The sequence below is a fragment of the Rhinatrema bivittatum genome, chromosome 7 (assembly GCF_901001135.1).
Source record: "Rhinatrema bivittatum chromosome 7, aRhiBiv1.1, whole genome shotgun sequence".
NCBI classification, from domain to species: domain Eukaryota; kingdom Metazoa; phylum Chordata; class Amphibia; order Gymnophiona; family Rhinatrematidae; genus Rhinatrema; species Rhinatrema bivittatum.
This window is the reverse complement of record NC_042621.1, coordinates 37,106,296-37,126,304: the sequence shown is the minus strand read 5'-3', so window position 1 is coordinate 37,126,304 and position 20,009 is coordinate 37,106,296. Positions and strand designations below refer to the sequence as shown.

General features: G+C 48.6%; 1 protein-coding gene across 1 annotated transcript in view; it reads left to right on the top strand.

Annotated features, from left to right (window-relative positions):
* PKD1L3 (polycystin 1 like 3, transient receptor potential channel interacting) overlaps nt 1–19,440 on the top strand; it is a 305,810-nt gene extending 286,370 nt beyond the window's left edge. Inside the window, exon 26 of the mRNA XM_029610662.1 lies at nt 19,273–19,440. Within this exon, the coding sequence (XP_029466522.1) occupies nt 19,273–19,440 (168 nt within the window). The remainder of the gene's footprint in view (nt 1–19,272) is intronic.
* The last annotated feature ends 569 nt before the right edge of the window (nt 19,441–20,009 follow it).

The following is a 20,009-nucleotide window of genomic DNA, read 5'->3' as shown; positions in this document are numbered from 1 at the left end:
TCTGTAGTGTACTAGCTCCAGAAGGAGGTGGAGTTAGTAAACTGTTATGAATCTGTTGCTGAAGACCCCTGGTAGGAAAGGAGTAGCCATCTGTTATCAGCGGAGTGCTTGGAGAGGAATGTAGATAGGTGAATCCTTGGGCCGATGGCAGATGACCGCGCCCCCAGGAGGATATCCTGAGAGGGACCACCAGCTAGGCTTGAGTATGGAGACAGACACAGAATTTTTTTATTAGACAGGTAGTAGAACCACCAGAGGTGGCAGTAGTGAGCTGCGATGCCCGGCAGGGCTGAAGTCCCTCAGGTACTGGAACCACTAACTCAAGGTAGCTGAGCTGTAGAGAAACTATAGATAGTGAGTAGACAGTAGAGATGTGAATCGTGTGATCGATCGTCTTAACGATCGATTTCGGCTGGGGGGGGGAGGAAATCTTATCGTTGCGGTTTTGTTTTTTAAAATATCGTGTAAATCGTAAATAGGGGGAGGGCGGGAAAACCGGCACACTAAAACATCCCTAAAACCCACCCCGACCCTTTAAAATAAATCCCCCACCCTCCTGAACCCCCCCAAAATGCCTTAAATTACCTGGGGTCCAGAGGAAGGGTCCCGGTGTGATCTTTTACTCTCGGGCTTCCAGTGCATTGTAGAAATGGCGCCGGCGCTACCTTTGCCCTGTCATATGACAGCAGGGCAAAGGTAGCGCCGGCGCCATTTTGTTTTTTGTCCCCCGATGTCAGGAGCGTAGGAGATCGCTCCCGGACCCCCGCTGGACCTCCAGGGACTTTTGGCCAGCTTGGGGGGGGCCTCCTGACCCCCACAAGACTTGCCAAAAGTCCAGCGGGGGTCCGGGAACGACCTAAACTCGAATCGTTTTGCCGTATGGTCGGCTCGAGTTTAGGAGGTCGTTCCCGGACCCCCGCTGGACTTTTGGCAAGTCTTGTGGGGGTCAGGAGGCCCCCCCAAGCTGGCCAAAAGTCCCTGGGGGTCCAGCGGGGGTCCGGGAGCGATCTCCTACGCTCCTGACGTCGGGGGACAAAAAAACAAAATGGCGCCGGCGCTACCTTTGCCCTGCTGTCATATGACAGGGCAAAGGTAGCGCCGGCACCATTTCTACAACGCACCGGAAGCCCAAGAGTAAAAGATCACACCGGGACCCTTCCTCTGGACCCCAGGTAATTTAAGGCATTTTGGGGGGGTTCGGGAGGGTGGGGGATTTATTTTAAAGGGTCGGGGTGGGTTTTAGGGTTGTTTTAGTGTGCCGGTTTTCCCGCCCTCCCCCTTCCCCTCCCCCTTCCCCCGATTTACGATTTTTGACGATAAATCGGGGGAATTCCTATTAAATATCACCTCTAACGATTTTTGACGATTTAAAATATATCGGATGATATTTTAAATCGTCAAAAAATGATTCACATCCCTAGGGTATACTGTGTTCATAGCCAGAACTAGATGACATATCTCACATAAGATCTTTAGAAGGCCCAGTAGCTGGAAAGGGTTAGGCTCTCGAGGAGCGAGTACCTGGTTCCAGGGAAAGCTCTGAGAGAGCAATGGTAACTCACAATTGTCTGTATCTGTGATAACATGGGCCCTCAAGGAGCGAGTACCAGTTCCTATCGGCAATCTGAAATAGAGAAAGAGAGTGAGGCCCCCGAGGAGCGGGTACCCCTGGTAAGTCCGAGGAGGCAGAGTAGTGTAGGTAGCGAAACCCTTGCTAACTCAATCTGTTAGCAATATCTGAGACCTTTTATATTGGAAGCGGATGACGTCAGTTCAGGGGAACGCCCCTGAGGTTCGCACCTTTGCTGGTACATCTTTTGGTGCGCGCGCGTCCTACATCATCAAGAACATGGTGGATCCACAGCGTCGAGCCGCTCTGGGGACGCTGGAGGAAGACGGCAAGAAGACGACACGGCAGCAAGTCATCCATCAGGCCTGGAGGGAGTCGCCACAGTGGTAAGGAGGGCGGAGTGAGGGCGTCGAGCAGTGACGGACACAACACCTCCCTGTCACTCGGGTGACCCCTGAGCAGGTTTTAAGGTTGTACGGAGAGCAGTGGTGATGGATATCAAACAAGTCAAAGAATTCTGGCCTTGCCAGGGATCTGTTGCTCTGCTCATCTATGATGACATACATCTTGACTGCTTTCTCAGGTAGCTCTTCGGGATACACTCTAGCCAAGCATATTTTTGTGCAGGATTTCCCGTTGCTATTTCTCCCAATCACTTATGTGCATTTGGGGATCACTTCAGGTTCTGGCATTTGTTCTGCCCTTTCCTCCCCGCCGTAGTTTGAACTGGGGTGTGAGGTCCCGAAGGATGAAATTTTGTTTCATCAGGGTGCAGAGTGCTATCATGTTGGTCACTCCCGCACTCTGAACATTTAATGGCTATTTCACAGCCATGTGGTTAATTGAAGAACAGCACTGGTAGCAGATTCTGTACTTTTTCAACAGTTCTTTGCGCTCTTTCAAAGGTTTCCCCGTGAATCCTCGACACTTTCTGAGTGGGTGAGGTTTTTTGTGTATTGGGCACTGTCGGTCTGGGTCCTTCGCCCTATCCATACTGGGAAGTTGGTCTGATGGAGATGCTGCAGGCGACACCTCCATTTTGTGCACGGAGATGGGCTTCCTGTTGCTGCTGTGCTTATCAGTAGCAACAGGAAGCCCATCTCCGTTGGGCTCTCACCCATAAGAACATAAGAACATAAGAAAATGCCATACTGGGTCAGACCAAGGGTCCATCAAGCCCAGCATCCTGTTTCGAACAGTGGCCAATCCAGGCCATAAGAACCTGGCAAGTACCCAAAAACTAAGTCTATTCCATGCAACCATTGCTAATGGCAGTGGCTATTCTCTAAGTGAACTTAATAGCAGGTAATGGACTTCTCCTCCAAGAACTTATCCAATCCTTTTTTAAACACAGCTATACTAACTGCACGAACCACATTCTCTGGCAACAAATTCCAGAGTTTAATTGTGCGTTGAGTAAAAAAGAACTTTCTCCGATTAGTTTTAAATGTGCCCCATGCTAACTTCATGGAGTGTCCCCTAGTCCTTCTACTATCCGAAAGAGTAAATAACCGATTCACATCTACCCGTTCTAGACCTCTCATGATTTTAAACACCTCTATCATATCCCCCCTCATTCGTCTCTTCTCCAAGCTGAAAAGTCCTAACCTCTTTAGTCTTTCCTCATAGGGGAGTTGTTCCATTCCCCTTATCATTTTGGTAGCCCTTCTCTGTACCTTCTCCATCGCAATTATATCTTTTTTGAGATGCGGCGACCAGAATTGTACACAGTATTCAAGGTGCGGTCTCACCATGGAGCGATACAGAGGCATTATGACATTTTCCGTTTTATTCATCATTCCTTTTCTAATAATTCCCAACATTCTGTTTGCTTTTTTGACTGCCGCAGCACACTGAACCGACGATTTCAATGTGTTATCCACTATGACACCTAGATCTCTTTCTTGGGTTGTAGCACCTAATATGGAACCCAACATCGTGTAATTATAGCATGGGTTATTTTTCCCTATATGCATCACCTTGCACTTATCCACATTAAATTTCATCTGCCATTTGGATGCCCAATTTTCCAGTCTCACAAGGTCTTCCTGCAATTTATCACAATCTGCTTGTGATTTAACTACTCTGCACAATTTTGTGTCATCTGCAAATTTGATTATCTCACTCGTCGTATTTCTTTCCAGATCATTTATAAATATATTGAACAGTAAGGGTCCCAACACAGAACCCTGAGGTACTCCACTGTCCACTCCCTTCCACTGAGAAAATTGCCCATTTAATCCTACTCTCTGTTTCCTGTCTTTTAGCCAGTTTGCAATCCACGAAAGGACATCGCCACCTATCCCATGACTTTTTACTTTTCCTAGAAGCCTCTCATGAGGAACTTTGTCAAACGCCTTCTGAAAATCCAAGTATACTATATCTACCGGTTCACCTTTATCCACATGTTTATTAACTCCTTCAAAAAAGTGAAGCAGATTTGTGAGGCAAGACTTGCCCTGGGTAAAGCCATGCTGACTTTGTTCCATTAAACCATGTCTTTCTATATGTTCTGTGATTTTGATGTTTATAACACTTTCCACTATTTTTCCTGGCACTGAAGTCAGGCTAACCGGTCTGTAGTTTCCCGGATCGCCCCTGGAGCCCTTTTTAAATATTGGGGTTACATTTGCTATCCTCCAGTCTTCAGGTACAATGGATGAATTTAATGATAAGTTACAAATTTTTACTAATAGGTCTGAAATTTCATTTTTTAGTTCCTTCAGAACTCTGGGGTGTATACCATCCGGTCCAGGTGATTTACTACTCTTCAGTTTGTCAATCAGGCCTACCACATCTTCTAGGTTCACCGAGATTTGATTCAGTCCATCTGAATCATTACCCATGAAAACCTTCTCCATTACGGGTACCTCCCCAACATCCTCTTCAGTAAACACCGAAGCAAAGAAATCATTTAATCTTTCCGCGATGGCCTTATCTTCTCTAAGTGCCCCTTTAACCCCTCGATCATCTAACGGTCCAACTGACTCCCTCACAGGCTTTCTGCTTCGGATATATTTAAAAAAGTTTTTACTGTGAGTTTTTGCCTCTACAGCCAACTTCTTTTCAAATTCTCTCTTAGCCTGTCTTATCAATGTCTTACATTTAACTTGCCAATGTTTATGCTTTATCCTATTTTCTTCTGTTGGATCCTTCTTCCAATTTTTGAATGAAGATCTTTTGGCTAAAATAGCTTCTTTCACCTCCCCTTTTAACCATGCCGGTAATCGTTTTGCCTTCTTTCCACCTTTCTTAATGTGTGGAATACATCTGGACTAAGTCTGCATACTTCATGTGTGCCGAATGAGAAGGTAGGGTCGTTCCTATGGTTTTCTAAATCTCGTATGAACTTTGTGAAGACGTGGAAAGGTGGGTACCCTTTGTGGTCTTCTTTGAATTGTGCACCATGAGATACCCATTTATCTTGTATATCATGGGGCAGTTTGTTTATGATGTTGTTCGTGCCTCGTGATGTGTCCAGAAGGTTGATACCCGGATAAATTAGTTCAGCCTTAGCTGTCTCCACCTCTTGGAGAAGATCTCCCAATTCTTGCAACTTTCTGTTATCCCTACTGGATATTTCTGGAAAGTCTTCCATTTTCTCAAATAACGCATTCTCCTTGGCGACCGGGTCCATATAATAATGCTCAAGTCTCTTCCATACTTCTTTTAGCACTGTAGAAGGATCACCTGGGTAGACATTTTTTAATCTTTTCACATGTTTGACCGATTCACATCCCAACCATCTTACCATCAAGTTCATTTCTTCCTTCGGGGTCAATCTCATATCCTTCACAGCATCTTGGAAGTCAGATTTCCATGCCCTGTAACTCTCAGGGCGGTCGTTGAACTCGTAGAGCCCTGCGGTTATGAATTCTCGGTGGGTCATGTACCTTGCTAGGTCTTCTCTTTCTGAAGACTCGTTCCGAAGGGCAGTAGGTCTTGATGGGCGGGTGTCTTGTGATTGACTGCGCATGTCACCCTAGTTGTACATTGGCTCGGGTGTGGTTGGTCTCCTGTTTTGGCGCAGGGTGCTCAATTGGAGCTCTTCTTGAGTGTAGTTGTCCAGCTCTTTCTCGTTCCCGGTCCCCATGGGATGCTGGGGTCCATGGTTGCATGAAAGTGTTTTCCTTGGGGCGTGTGCTTGGTGCACGAGTTAATTGCAATGCATCTGTGGGGTTTGGAGCCAGTGGATCACTGCCATGGCATTCAGCACTCATGGCATTTTGTGCTTCAGGCCCGATTTCTTTGGTGAAGCCAGCTATTTGTGAGGGGGAGTGTGTTCTCCCATGATGCGTGGGTTGCTCTGAGGGAAGCGGCACTTTGGCGCTGGCATGGGTTGGAGGATAAGCCATGACATACTCAAACGTCCGTCATGGAGCTGAGTGGGTCCCACCTATCGCCTTAGTTCAGGCCTGCATCCAATACTTTAATTTGGGCTTCAAGGGCCGCTGCTTCACTTTTCTGCCACAATAAGTCCAGGGCGATCTCTAATTCAGCTTTTCTGCGCGCATCAGCAGCAGCAGCTGTGGCAGTAGCTGTGGCAGCAGCTGTAGCAGCAGCTGCAGTAGCAGTGGCAGTCTGTTGTTCTTCTATTCTGAGCCCTTCTCTTTTAAGGGCTTCTTCTTGTTCAATGTACGGTATGCGTGTCATGGCTGCTTGGGACTCTACTTTCTTTTGGAAGATGATGGAGCTGAGTTGAGAACGGTTCCAGTGCCTTGATCCATGTCCTTGCACGAGAGTGCTGAGAGCTGATCTCGCTCATTGGGTAATCTGCTTCTGCACTGTCAATGGTATCCATTACCATTCTCTGGCGTATTTGGTATAAATTCTGTTGGCGACCTTTTTCTTCAAGGCTTTCTGCAGTGTAAGTTCGTGTTAAGAACTCGACATACTCTTCTGCGATGAGCTGATAGGTTTGGAAATGAGCCCTCAGCTGCTCTGTGTGGTACTTAAGATTGGTGGGCCTTCCTGAGACCTTCTCTCTTTCCTGGTTGATGTCATGCCACTCCCTTTCTATACTGTGTTCATGCCTCTGTCTCCTTTCCTCGTATATATCTGCAGCTCTCTCTGTTAGTACGCATAGTCTCTTTGATTCGCTGCTTTCATCCCTCCCTTCAATGTTCTTCCCTCTCTGCTTTGTCTCATCTCCTAGTTCCATAGTTTCAGCTAGCTGCTTTGAGGTGTCCTGCTGTGATGCTGCTTCAGCCATGTGGACAGCAAACACTTTATTTCAGTCACTGAGTTAAAGGGAACAAGCTTTGAATTGCTTTAGAGGCAGAGGGCTGGGCTAGTTAACACCTTGGGCTTTCTGTTTCTCGTCCCTGGAGTCAGTGGAGATCTAGTATCTTAATATCTATAGCAACTGATTGCTCTCAGCTTCTAGTAGTGGTAGAGGGGAGGGGGGTAAGTTGCTCGGCAGAAGGAAGCTTGAATGGGCTTACATACCGTTGTTAAATCTTTTATCTGGGGGCTGGACTCACCGCCAATAGCTCAGGTTACATGAAGCTAAATGGTTTCTTTGCAGCTCTTTATATCTTTGCTTTCAGTATAGGCTGACTTTTAAAACCAGTTCTGTAAGAATAAGTCTTTACAATCTTAGGGCTTTTATTTTATGCTTCATTCCCTGGCTTCTCTCCACAGCTGAGGGCATGAAAGGCTTATTCAAATGCAAGGCACGCCTTTAACTTTAACAATTTCTATTCAATGCAGACTTCCCTTTCACAGGTTGCGCTGAAGCCCCTGCTTCAATGCACTGCATACAGTTTTTTTAAACGCTTTCAATCCATGCTTTTCTTTGCTATCTTCCTGTTTGATTTGGCTTTTTTACTGTGCTGGCTCAATAAAAACATATGTGTTTTCTCATCCAGACAGCTAACTTTTCTTCCCAATCAGTCCTTGAGACAAAGATCCTTTAAGTTTGAAATTATTTATTGTTCAAGCAGTATTTCATTACTTACAATTGTTGCATTCCAAATGTGTAGCCCCAGGCAAAGATCTTTGTAGCTGGAGATAGGTAGGAGAGGGGAGAATGGAGTTTTTTGGTTTGCAGGGTGAAAAGGCAAGAGGGTTCTGAGGCTGATTTAATCTTTTTAGAACAAAGCGATAAGAAGAAATGTAAAAAAGCCAATTGTTTCACAGTGCTTTACAAAGTGCTGCTGGCCTTGAAGCCTCATGGGCAAGACTGAAACTTTCCTATAGAGAAGTTACAAAAATGCCTCCACAAGCTGGAGACAGGGGGGGCAAGGTCCAATGGCAGTGAACCTAAGACCCATGTGACACAGGGGGAGCATGAAGGGCAGTCCCTTGAGCCAATAAGGCACTTAGGAAGACTCAAGTTAGATTGAGAGGACATTCAAGCTCCAAGTAAGAAAAGGCAAAAGGGGAAGGGAACTTCTCTTAAGGGCAAAGCTCCCTTAAAGGCAGGGGTCACAGACTTTTATCGTGGGTTACAAAAAGTGTTTCAGTGTTCCCAGAAGGGAAGGGCTGCACTAAACACAGCCGACGACCATCAGGGCCACGAGCCCTCGCCTCCAGCCGGCCTCGATCCGGGCCGTAGGCCCTCGCACGAACCGCCGACCACAGACCAAGCTCCGCCCACGAACCCGGCGCTGCGGTGACGTCAGAGGCGCGACCAGCGGGGTATTTAAATCGCCGCTCTCCCCGACTTACTCCTCTTCTTCCATCGGCGCCTCAAAGGTGATCCAGCGGTGAACTTGGCCTGCGCAATCGGCGCTGGAGCCCGTCGGGGTAAGGCCTCCTGTTCCGCTCACCCCGATCGAGCTCCCTCGCCGATCGCCGGCCTAACTCGCCTGCCGTCCAGCCGATCGCCGGCCTAACCCGACTGCCGTCCAGCCGCTGTCCTTACCTGCAAGGCCGCGAACCTCCTCCCACAGCCGACGACCATCAGGGCCACGAGCCCTCGCCTCCAGCCGGCCTCGATCCGGGCCGTAGGCCCTCGCACGAACCGCCGACCACAGACCAAGCTCCGCCCACGAACCCGGCGCTGCGGTGACGTCAGAGGCGCGACCAGCGGGGTATTTAAATCACCCCTCTCCCTGGCGTCGCGCGCCGAGCGTCGCGCGCACGAAGGAGCGCGACAAAGGGGCCTGCCCCTTTGTTTCGCCCCTTCGGTTCGCCCTGCATCCAGCAAGGCACCTAAGGCCAAGAACACCCCGTCAAAATCCGACACTTGTCATGTGGAGACAAGAACTAACACCAAGAGAACACTTTCACTAAGGACAGGCCATGAACAGCTCACTAAGGTCTGCCCCCCATGCTAAATGCTTCCTTTTTCGTGCTCCTCACATCAAGCGCATCAAACGTAAGTGTGTCCTGCACTTTCACTCCTCTCAATCAATGGACATAACAGTATCTGCAATTCATAAACTATGCTATTTAAATGCCTACCTACCATGTTCAATTGCTTTTAGTTTGTTATTTTGCATTAAGCCATTCACCTGGTTCACTCTTATCAATTGCTTTCAGCTGTTAAATTTACATCTTACATACTCCTGCTACACCACGATAATTTGTTTAAGTTGCCTTAATCTGTTCTTTTGCAGTACGCTGCATGCATCTGCAGTAACCTGCTACAATTGCTGTAAAACTGTTTAAAATTGCATTCTGTTTAATTGCACTCTGTTTAATTGCATTCTGTGCCCACATTTCACAATCTGCATTCTGTGCCCACATTTCACAAATTGTTTAATTGCATTCTGTGCCAACACTTCAAAATTTGTCCTCCTCTCCACCTGTCCTCACTCCCCCCCCCCAAAAAAAATGTGTTTCCCTACTATACCTATCATACACCATCCCAACCGGCGAATCCTACGCCAAGTACACCCTCACCTCCTAACCCAACAAAAATCCCTAATCCCCATCATGACTTCCCCCATCACACAACTCCTAGGCCTAGCCACGCTCGCCATCTCCCTCTTCAATGCACAATCCATTCTTAAAAAAGCCCCCATACTCCAAGATTTGCTCACTGACACCAACCCTGATATCTGTGCGATCACAGAATCCTGGTTAAAAAAGTCTGACCATGTTTTTATCAACCAACTCCCCACACAGTCATACGACATTTTCTCAATCCCAAGGCCTAAAAAAAGAGGAGGAGGCTTACTCCTAGCTACCAAGAAACACCTCAACCTTAAGCTACAAACCATCTCCCCCCCACCAAGACTTGAAATTGGCCTACTTAAATCGAAATCCCTGCAGATATGCCTTATCTACGCCCCTCCTGGAATACTCGAACAGGACCCATCCCCCTTCATCGAATACATCACTGAAAACATAAAACCAGATATACCCGCAGTAATTCTCGGAGACTTCAATCTCCATATTGACACCCTCCCCGCAACGCCTGCCTGTGAAACCCTACTCGTCACCTTAAACGCCCTGGGTTTCAGACAACTAATCTCCAAGCCTACACACAAAGCTGGTCACACACTCGACCTCCTTTTCGTAAATACAGACATCATAGTACCACACGCACCCACCACCACCCCCATCCCCTGGTCCGACCACTTTCTCATCAATGCCCACCTTACTATCAACACCAACACACCGATCTCAAATCCACTAAAAAAGAAAACGATCTCCTTCCGTAAACCATGTCCTTCTGAGCAACTCTCCCTAGCATTCAACAATATTAGTGAATATCTCGACCTCACCAATCCAGATACTGCTCTACAGTCCTGGGATAAGTCCATCTCCGACATCGCTAATGCCCTCTGCCCCACCACCCACAAAACCATAACACCGACACGCACTGAAAAAAAAAAACCATGGTACACAAATGAACTAAGAACACTAAAGCAAGAGCTCCGATCCAAGGAACGCACCTGGCGTAAACAACCCACACCCTCCCTCAATATGGCTTACAAGCATACATTGCATACATACCGGCAAGCTATTCTCCTCGCCAAACGTGATTATTATGCAGCCAAAATCCATAACTACACTTTCAACCCCAACGCCTTATTCTCCTTCGTTTCAGATCTCACAAAATCCCCCTTTCCCTCCCCCCAAGATGAAAACAGCTTAGAGAAATGTGAGAAGCTTGCCGACTATTTTAAAAATAAAATCTCCAAAATCTTAACTCGGCTCCCATCCAACCCTGCCCCTACAGACCCACTACCTTTCCACAATGGAGGTACCCTCAGCTCCCTTGACCTCACCTCCTTGAAGGAAATTGAATCCATACTAAAAAAGATGCGGCCAGCCACCCACACCGCAGACACCATCCCATCAAAAATCCTCCTTACCATTCCTACCGCCATTGCAAAACCAATAGCAGACATTATAAATTGCTCCATCACCACCGGCAAAGTTCCCGACCCCCCTTAAGCTTGCTATTGTAAAGCCTCTACTAAAAAAACCCACCCTTGACCACAATGATCCTGCAAACTACAGACCCATATCGAATCTACCTTTTATCTCCAAAATCATGGAGAAGGTGGTCAACACCCAACTCACAGAATTCCTAGAAGAAAACAATATTTTACACCCTTCCCAATATGGCTTCCGCCAAGACCGAAGCACCGAAAAACTCCTACTCGCCATAACAGATACCATCCTTAAGGGCATGGACCACAGCCAATCCTACATCCTTGCCCTCCTAGATATCTCAGCCGCATTTGATACTGTGAACCATCAAATCCTAGTATCACGCTTATCCGAGATAGGCATATCAAACACAGCCCTATCGTGGTTCTCCTCATACCTAGATCATAGAACGTACTTAGTCAAACTCGATGACTTCGAATCCGCTCACATTCCCCTCACGCAGGGCGTCCCACAAGGCTCCTCCCTATCATCCACCCTCTTCAATATTTACTTACTCCCACTCTGCCACTTACTCTCTAAACTAGGACTGAAATTCTTCCTATACGCAGATGACGTACAAATTTTGATTCCCATTCGAAAATCCCTCAACGAAACCCTGCAGTACTGGGAAACTTGTCTGACCTCCATCAACTCACTCCTCTCCAATCTCCACCTTGCACTCAACACCTCCAAAACTGAAATCCTTATCCTAACAAATCAATCTTCCGACTCGATCCACCATACGATCCAAAACGCCTCACAAGCTCAATCACTACCACATAGCGTCAGAGACTTAGGAGTTTACCTAGACAACCAACTAAATTTGAAATCCCACATTAAATCACTGCTAAAAGGAGGCTTCTTTAAACTCCAAACCCTCAAAAAACTGAAGCCCCTCCTTCACGCCCATGATTTCCGCACCGTCATGCAAACCACCATGTTATCCAAACTCGATTATTGCAACGCCCTTTTCCTAGGCCTCCCAGCCTCTACTACTAAACCTCTTCAAATCCTCCAAAATGCCATGGCACGTATCCTAACAAACACAAGAAAATCCGATCATATCACTCCCATACTACAAAATCTCCACTGGCTCCCCATTGCATTCCGTTCCCAATACAAAACACTTACCATCCTACATAACACTCTATACAAAAACAGCTCCCCCTGGCTTGAAGATATGCCTCAATTCCGACAATCGAACCGCCCCACCAGAAACGCCCTCGCTGGCACCCTCCAAACCCCCTCACTCAAAATTGGGCACCTCACCGCCACCAGGGAAAGAGCCTTCTCTATCGCAGGCCCCTCCCTCTGGAACTCCCTCCCGGCCAAACTCCGACTAGAACCATCCCTGAGCCACTTCAAAAAAGGAATAAAAACATGGCTGTTTAAACAGGCCTACCCCAACTCCTCTCAACCCTAGGCCTCCCACGCATACAGGAACCTGCATCCTCCATACAGCCCTTCCCACCTTTCCCACCCTGGTAACCCTTCCAGCACACCCCATGCTCCCCCTAACTCCCCCCCTCCACTCCCCCCCCCCCCCGCCTCTTAGCCTCTTCAGCCTCCCCCCCCCCGCCTTCTTTACCATATCAATCTCTCCTTTACCTTTACCTCCCCTCTCGCATATTTTCTCCCCCCCCTTTCCCTCTCCCCTCACCCCTCCCCCCAACGTTGTAAATAAGTTCACATATGTAATATGTAATTTTAAACCCATATCTTTCCAATTAAGTTATCCATGCTTGCTTTCTCTTTTCTCTCGTTCTTCGCTTTTTACCTTGTTCCTTTTATCCAATTATTATCCAATTCTCCCAGTTAAACCCCCCTTGTTCAATGTAATTTCCTTTCTCAGTTAATTGTGAACCGACATGATGTGTCCTACGAATGCCGGTATATAAAAATGTTAAATAAATAAATAAAATAAATAAATAAGCTACAGTATATACAGATACAAACATGTACCCACTGCTGGGGACAGAACAGTCAGACACACACATGCTAAGTCACAAACAGATTTTTAGATTGCAGAAACTTTATTGGCACATACACACTGAGACACCCAGATCCAAAGTCTTTCTCAGATCCAAAGACACACACACACACACACACACACACACACAGAGTATGAGTGTGTGTCTGTGTCAGAGAGAAAGACTTCTACACACACACATTCTTCTCTCAGACAAAGGTGAATGGGTGTGTCTCTCTCGCTCACTATCTGTGACATACACACACATACACACACACCAACACAGACATACTACTGTTGTGATGCTGCTTATGTGCTCACACAGGGGCGGATTTTCAGAGCCCTGCTCGCCTAAATCCGCCCAAAACCGGACGGATTTAGGCGAGCAGGGCCCTGCGCGCCGGTGAGCCTATTTTACATAGGCCTACCGGCGCACGCAGAGCCCCGGGACTCGCGTAAGTCCTGGGGTTCTCCGAGGGGGGCGTGTCGGGGGCGTGTCGGGGGCGGGCCCGGTCGTCGCGGCGTTTAGGGAGCGTGTCGGCAGCGTTTTGGGGGCGGGTACGGGGGCGTGGCTACTGCCCGGGGCGGTCCGGGGGCGTGGCCGCACCCTCCGTACCTGCCCCCAGGTCGTGTCCCGGCGCGCAACAGGCCCACTGGCGTGCGGGGATTTACTTCTCCCTCCGGGAGGTGTAAATCCCCGGAGAAAGGTAAGGGGGGGGTGTAGACAGGGCCGGGCGGGTGGGTTAGGTAGAGGAAGGGAGGGGAAGGTGAGGGGAGGGCGTTAGAGGATTCCCTCCAAGGCCGCTCCGATTTCGGAGCGGCCTTGGAGGGAACGGGGGTAGGCTGCGCGGCTCGGCGCGCGCCGGCTATACAGAATTCATAGCCTTGCGCGCGCCGATCCAGGATTTTAGTGGATACGCGCGGCTCCGCGCCTATCTACTAAAATCCAGCGTACTTTTGCTTGCGCCTGATGCGCCAGCAAAAGTACGCCTATTCACGTTTTTTGAAAATCTACCCCACAGTGAGTGCTCCCAGTCCAGCGCTGCTGCATCATGGTGTAAAGTTCTTGCTTGCTGCCAGCCCTTCCCCATTCTGCAGCAGCCCCGTCCCTTTCCCAATCCCATTATCTACAAGACTCGCTGGTTCCACAGCCGGCTGCTTCTCTCAGAACTCAGTACAGTCATCTCAGACAAAAGCTTCCCCAACACTGGACAGGCACTTCCTCAGGGTTTACCCTCTTCCTTCCTGTGCCTGTAGCTTGCCTCAACTTCTCATTCCCATTGACTGCAGGCTACACACTCTGCTGCTTTTATGGTTCCTCAGGCTCTGCTCCCCCTCCAGGGGAGGGGGACCAGAAGTGACGCATACTGTTCCCTGGGCTTATAAAAAGAGAAAATTAAGCCCTGGCCATGACTGGGGAGAGCCCCTAATCCAAAGTAGCACAGCTCTATATGGAATCCTGCTTTCTAGGGATGTGCAGCAGGGACGGATTCGTCCCATTCGGGATTCAGATTCGTAGGGGTCAAAATCCGTTGCATCCGTTCTCGGGGGCCCCGATCCATTCATATGTCAAAAATACATTGGTTCCCCCCAAAAAACCCCATCCCAACCCTTTAAAGTTATTTATCTACAACCCCCTCCCTCCTGACCCCTCCCCCCGCCAAGACTTGCCAAAAGTACCTGGTGGTCCAGCTGGGGTCCTGGAGCGATCTCTCCTGCACTTGGGCTGTTGGCGGCCGGTATTCAAAATGGCGCCGATAGCCCCTGTGACATAGTAAGGGTAAAGGCTATCGGCGCCATTTTGAATACTGGCAGCCGACGACCCACTTACAGATCGTTCCAGGACTTCCTGACCCCCCCAAGACTTGCCAAAAGTCCCTGGTGGTCCAGCGGGGGTCCTGGAGCAATCTCCTGCTGTTATGAATCGGCTCCTGCAGAGGGAGGAGTTAGCAATCTGTTATATTCTGCTAGCTCCTCCCTTCTTGAAGAGTAACCTGTTATGAATCTGCTCCGTGGAAGGAGGAGTTAGCAATCTGTTATGGAACGGCTCCTGTGGAAGAAGGAGCAATCTGATATGCTCACTCCTGTAGAGGGAGTAGATAACAATCCGTTAAGGTATAGACGGCGGAGTTGCAATCTGTAATGAATCTGTTGCTGAAGGCTCCTGATGGGGAAGGAGTAGCAATCTGTTATCAGCGGAGTGCTTGGAGAGGGCACTCAGCTGTAGAGGAATGTAGATAGGTGGATCCTTGGGCCGATGGCAGATGACTGCACCCCCAGGAGGATATCCTGAGAGGGACACTGGCTAGGCTTGGGTATGGAGACAGACACAGATAATTCTTTTAATAGACAGGTTAGTAGAACCAGCAGAGGTGGCAGTAGTGAGCTGATATGCCCGGCAGGGCTGAAGTCCCTCAGGTACTGGAACAGCGATCCCAGGGTTGCTGAGCTGTAGAGAAATTATAGATAGTGAGTAGACAGGGTATGCTGTGTTCATAGCCAGAACTGGATGACAAAACTCACATAAGGTCTTTAAGGAAGCTCAGTAGCTGGAAAGGGTTAGGCCCTCGAGGAGCGAGTACCGGTTCCTATCTGCAATCTGAAATAAAGAAAAGAGAACGAGGCCCCCCCGAGGAGCAGGTACCCCTGGTAAGTCCGAGGAGGCAGAGTAGCTTGGGAGAAAAGCCGAAGCAATCCCCTTGCTAACTCGATACGTTAGCAAATACTGAGACTTTTTATATTGGATGATGTCATCCCAGGGGGATGCCCCAGAGGTTCGCGCCCTTGCTGGTACATCAATCGGAGCGCGCGCGCGCCCTACGTCATCAGGCACCATGGTGGATCCGCAGCATCGTGCCGGTCTGGGGACGCCAGAGGGAGATGGCAAGAAGACGCCGCGGCAGCTAACTGTCCATCAGACCCAGAGCGAGTCGCCACAGAGGTAAAGAGGGCGGAGTGAGAACGTCGAGCAGCGATGGACACAACACCTGCATGCGGGTCATCGGCTGCCAGTATTCAAAATGGCGCCGATAGCCTTTGCCCTTACTATGTCACAGGGGCTACCGGCGCCATTGGTCGGCCCCTGTCACATGGTAGGAGCAACCGACCATTGGCGCCGATAGCCCCCGTGCCATAGTAAGGGCAAAGGATATCAGCGCCATTTTGAATACTGGCAGCCAACAACCCATGTGCAGATCGCTCCAGGACCCCCGCTGGACCACCAGGGAATTTTGGCAAGTCTTGGGGGGGTCAGGAGGGTGGGGGGCCTATTCGTTGGTGATCAGTCGTATTTGTGGGGTTCGCCATACGTTTCGGAACCCCCACAAATACAATGAATATGGCATATACGTTGTGGATTCACAATACGTCGAAAACGAATGCACACCCCTCCTGCTTTCTCTTCTGGAGCCAGTACAGCCAGGGCTGGTACAAGGGTATTAGGTAACATAGGCGAACCTTACAGCCTTGCAGACACTCCAGGCCCCACCTTCCCAAAATAATGAAAAATTAGGCATTTATAGTAACAGATATTACATGAAAAAAAACATTCAGTGTTCTAAGGTAAAAATATCACTTACAACGAATATTATTTACATGCATTGCTATAGTACCAAAGTAAAAATGACACCTGCATCCATATGGTAGTTAGCTTCTCCAACCACAATGTAAAGATACTTCCTGTGGCTTGGGAAGATCGTAATGTGGATGTAGGCATCCTTCAGATCGAGGGAGCAGAGCCAGTCTCCTCTTCTGAGGAGTGGGATCACGATACCCAGAGAGACCATTTTGAACTTTTTCCTCTGAAGCAATTTGTTCAAGGCTCTGAGATCAAGAATAGGGCTCAATCCCCCAGTTCTCTTTGGTATCAGGAAATACCTTGAATAGAACCCTCCGCCCTGTTGGCGGAGGGGAACAGGTTCTACCACTCCTGCCATTAGAAGGGCGGAGAGCTCTGACAAAAGTATTTCCTGTGGAGCAGATGAACCCCACAATGGACTTGGGGGAAAGTCTGCAGGGACATCCCTGAAATTCAGCAGATATACCAGTGGATGATTGTGAGAACCCACCGGTCCAACATAATGAGTGGCCAGCGGTGGGCGAAGCGAAGTAGCCTGCCTCCAACTGGAAGGCATAATGCCGGGGGGTATGGTGGGCTGACTCACACTCACTCGCCCCAGTGAAAACCCCCATTGTGGGGCTCTGCTGGGGGACTGGCTGAGACCTGGGGGGTCTGTTGCTGACAAGAATGACCCCTGGAGCCAGCGCAGAATGTACGAGTCCGGAAGGCAGGAGGGTAATACTTCCTTTGATGGTAGAAGGATTTCCTCGAGCCCTGCCATGAGGACTTCCTGATGGAGGATGGCAGATTGGATGCGTTAGCCGATAGCTGTTGAAGGGTCTCATTTTGGTCCTTCAGTTGGGCTACCGCATCCCTGACCTTGTCCCCAAAGAGATTCTCTCCTGTGCAGGGCAGATCAGCCAGGTCCGAGGCGTGCAGCCAGGCCATCGTGCGGGCGCCAATGCCCAACTACAGTTACTCTCGCCGCTGTCTCAAAAACATCATAGGTGGACCTTACGTCATGTTTTCCCACCTCCAGACCTTACTGTATGACCACAGAGAACGCATCCTGTTGTTGCTGTGGCAGGCGTACTGAGAGCTCTTGGACCTGTTTCCGCAGGTTCCGGTTGTATTGGGTCATGTACAATTGGTAGGAGGTGATGCGGGCGATGAGCATAGTGCCTTGAAATACCTTTCTACCTACGGCATCCAGCGCCCTGTGATCCCGGCCCAGGAGGGGGCGGAGGCATGGGTGCAGGAGCACTTTGCTCTTGAGAGCAGACCCTACCACCACCGATTGGTGAGGAAGGTGGTACCTCTCAAATCCCAAAGCTTGTTGAACCAAGTAGATGGCATCTGCCTTCCTGTTTAGCAGAAGAACTGATAGCAGATGTTCCCAAATCCTGAGGAGAAGTTCCTTAAAGATATTGTGGACTGGAACATTGACAAACTGGAGAACTTCCAGCATCTTATGTCGAGCATCCTCCTCTGTGAGGAGCTGGAAAGGTCCCTGGGGGGGCCTGCTTGGATGGGCCCTGTCCAAGCTCCTCGGTCTGGGCACCAAGGGCACCGGTGGTCTCTAGGGCGGCAAAGGCATTGATGGTAATGAGGTTCCTGATGCTCCAAGTACGGGCTTGGGGATCTCTGGTCATGGGACCAATTGACCTGACAGTGCCAGTGGCTGCAACAAATCTTCCTTGGAGGACCCAATAATAAAAATTGCTCTGGAGGTTGGCTGTTGGGGACCCGAGGGCCCTCCGGGCACCTGTTGCATCAGAAAGACACCGAGAAGGACATCCAGACGCTCTAACAGGGGCACAAACAGAGATGGCGGAAGATCCGGCACTGGTATGGGGGCTGGTGCTGGGGGCGGTTCGATGCCCCGCAGGACTCGGAGCACCGCACTCTGTACCCTGTGGTCCAACTCCTCCTGGAAGTCTGGTGAAGTTAGGACTGATGGAGGACAAGGCGTCACCAGACCCTCCCTTCTAATAGTGAAGTGTTATAAGTATTGACTTGGCATATAAACTATAAGTATTTTTTAAAAAGAAAACTAGCGTTTCACTATTTTTTTTCTCAACTTTCAATTGTTGATAATGTATCTTATTTGGGCTTGACTGCTTGACTGCTTGCCAACCCTTCTCCCTGAGTTGAGATAATCTCTTGGAAAATAGACAACTGTGTCAGCAGGTAGATTGTCTATAACAAACTTATGTAGTTCATCACTACTCATTTTTGTGTATTTAGAATTCAAACAATAGCCCAGGTCAGAACTTACTGTATGCACTGCCTTATGCTTAGTCAGAGGTAAGGGGCTTCTGGACACTGAGACTAAGGACCAGAAGCATGGTTCTTTCCAACCTTCTACAACAAAACAAAGGTCTACATTTAGATCACAACATCTGTTCCTTACATCCTCTCTAGCAGGCCAATATGAATATTGTTTCATCTTGACCAGTTCTCCAAGTCTTCCTGTTTCTAAGCCATTTTCTGCAACTTGCTAGTTAACCTATTACCACCTCCCAGAGAGACGGAGTATCTCCTCCTCCTTCTCAGAGCCAGCAATCTTAGCAGTAAATACATCAGCTTTTACACAGTTAAAAACCAAAGAGGAAATCACACTGAACAAAAACAGTAAATGAAAAATTAGCAAAAAAGAGGAATATGTAGCACACAAAGCTTTCATGATCACATAGGGCATCAAGATTGTGTTGGTCAATAAAAGGTATCATGAGATACAAAAGATTCCAACTTGATAATGTAGGAAAGATGATGAATACTTCAGAAGACATAGTCAACCACAGATTTCAAAATGTGACATCTCTCCTTCTCATTCTCTAGGTTCTGAATTTAGACCCCATTCTGGGCTCTTTGCTTATCACCACATGCATCATCTTTTTGCTGTTCGTGGTAATTAACTTGTTCCTTTCGGCCATGCTCATGGTGTTTTCTAAAGAAAGGAAATCTCCAACGGTAAGTAGTGAGACTCAAGACATCATGCTAATGTAATCAGGACAAGATTAAGTAGAGTAAAAAGTGACTATATACCAAGCTGGGAAGAGGGAAATAGAAATTGTCTCTCAATTTCTTTTTAAGAACTTCTACACTATTCAGGACAATCTATTGTTGGGAAGTATAATTGGTAATGACAGGAAACAGATATATATATGTATTTGTGTGTGTGTGGCGGTGGTGGTGGGGTCTGGATGTTACAGTGGAGAAGAGAGTAATGAATTATTATAAGTCCATGACCACTCACACCCCAATGAGTTTTGCTATGGTCCTGCCTGTTGGGGATCTAATAAAATAGCAATCATTAGAGGTGGGTGTTGTGGATGCTTGAGAACCCTCAATACTGAGCTTGTTGCATTGGAGGTGGATTCTTGGGCCGAGGTGGGGTTGGTGCAACCCGTAGGCAGGGGCCTATGGGTCCCACCATCAGCAGGCGGAGTGGGCTGAAGCGAGAAGCCACTGGAGCTTCACCTATACCAGCCCACGTTCCCCTCGGGTTGAGTCTTTGGGTGTCGGGGCAGGCAGGACTTAGACGGGCCTCGAAGTTCAGTACAGGTAGTAGATGG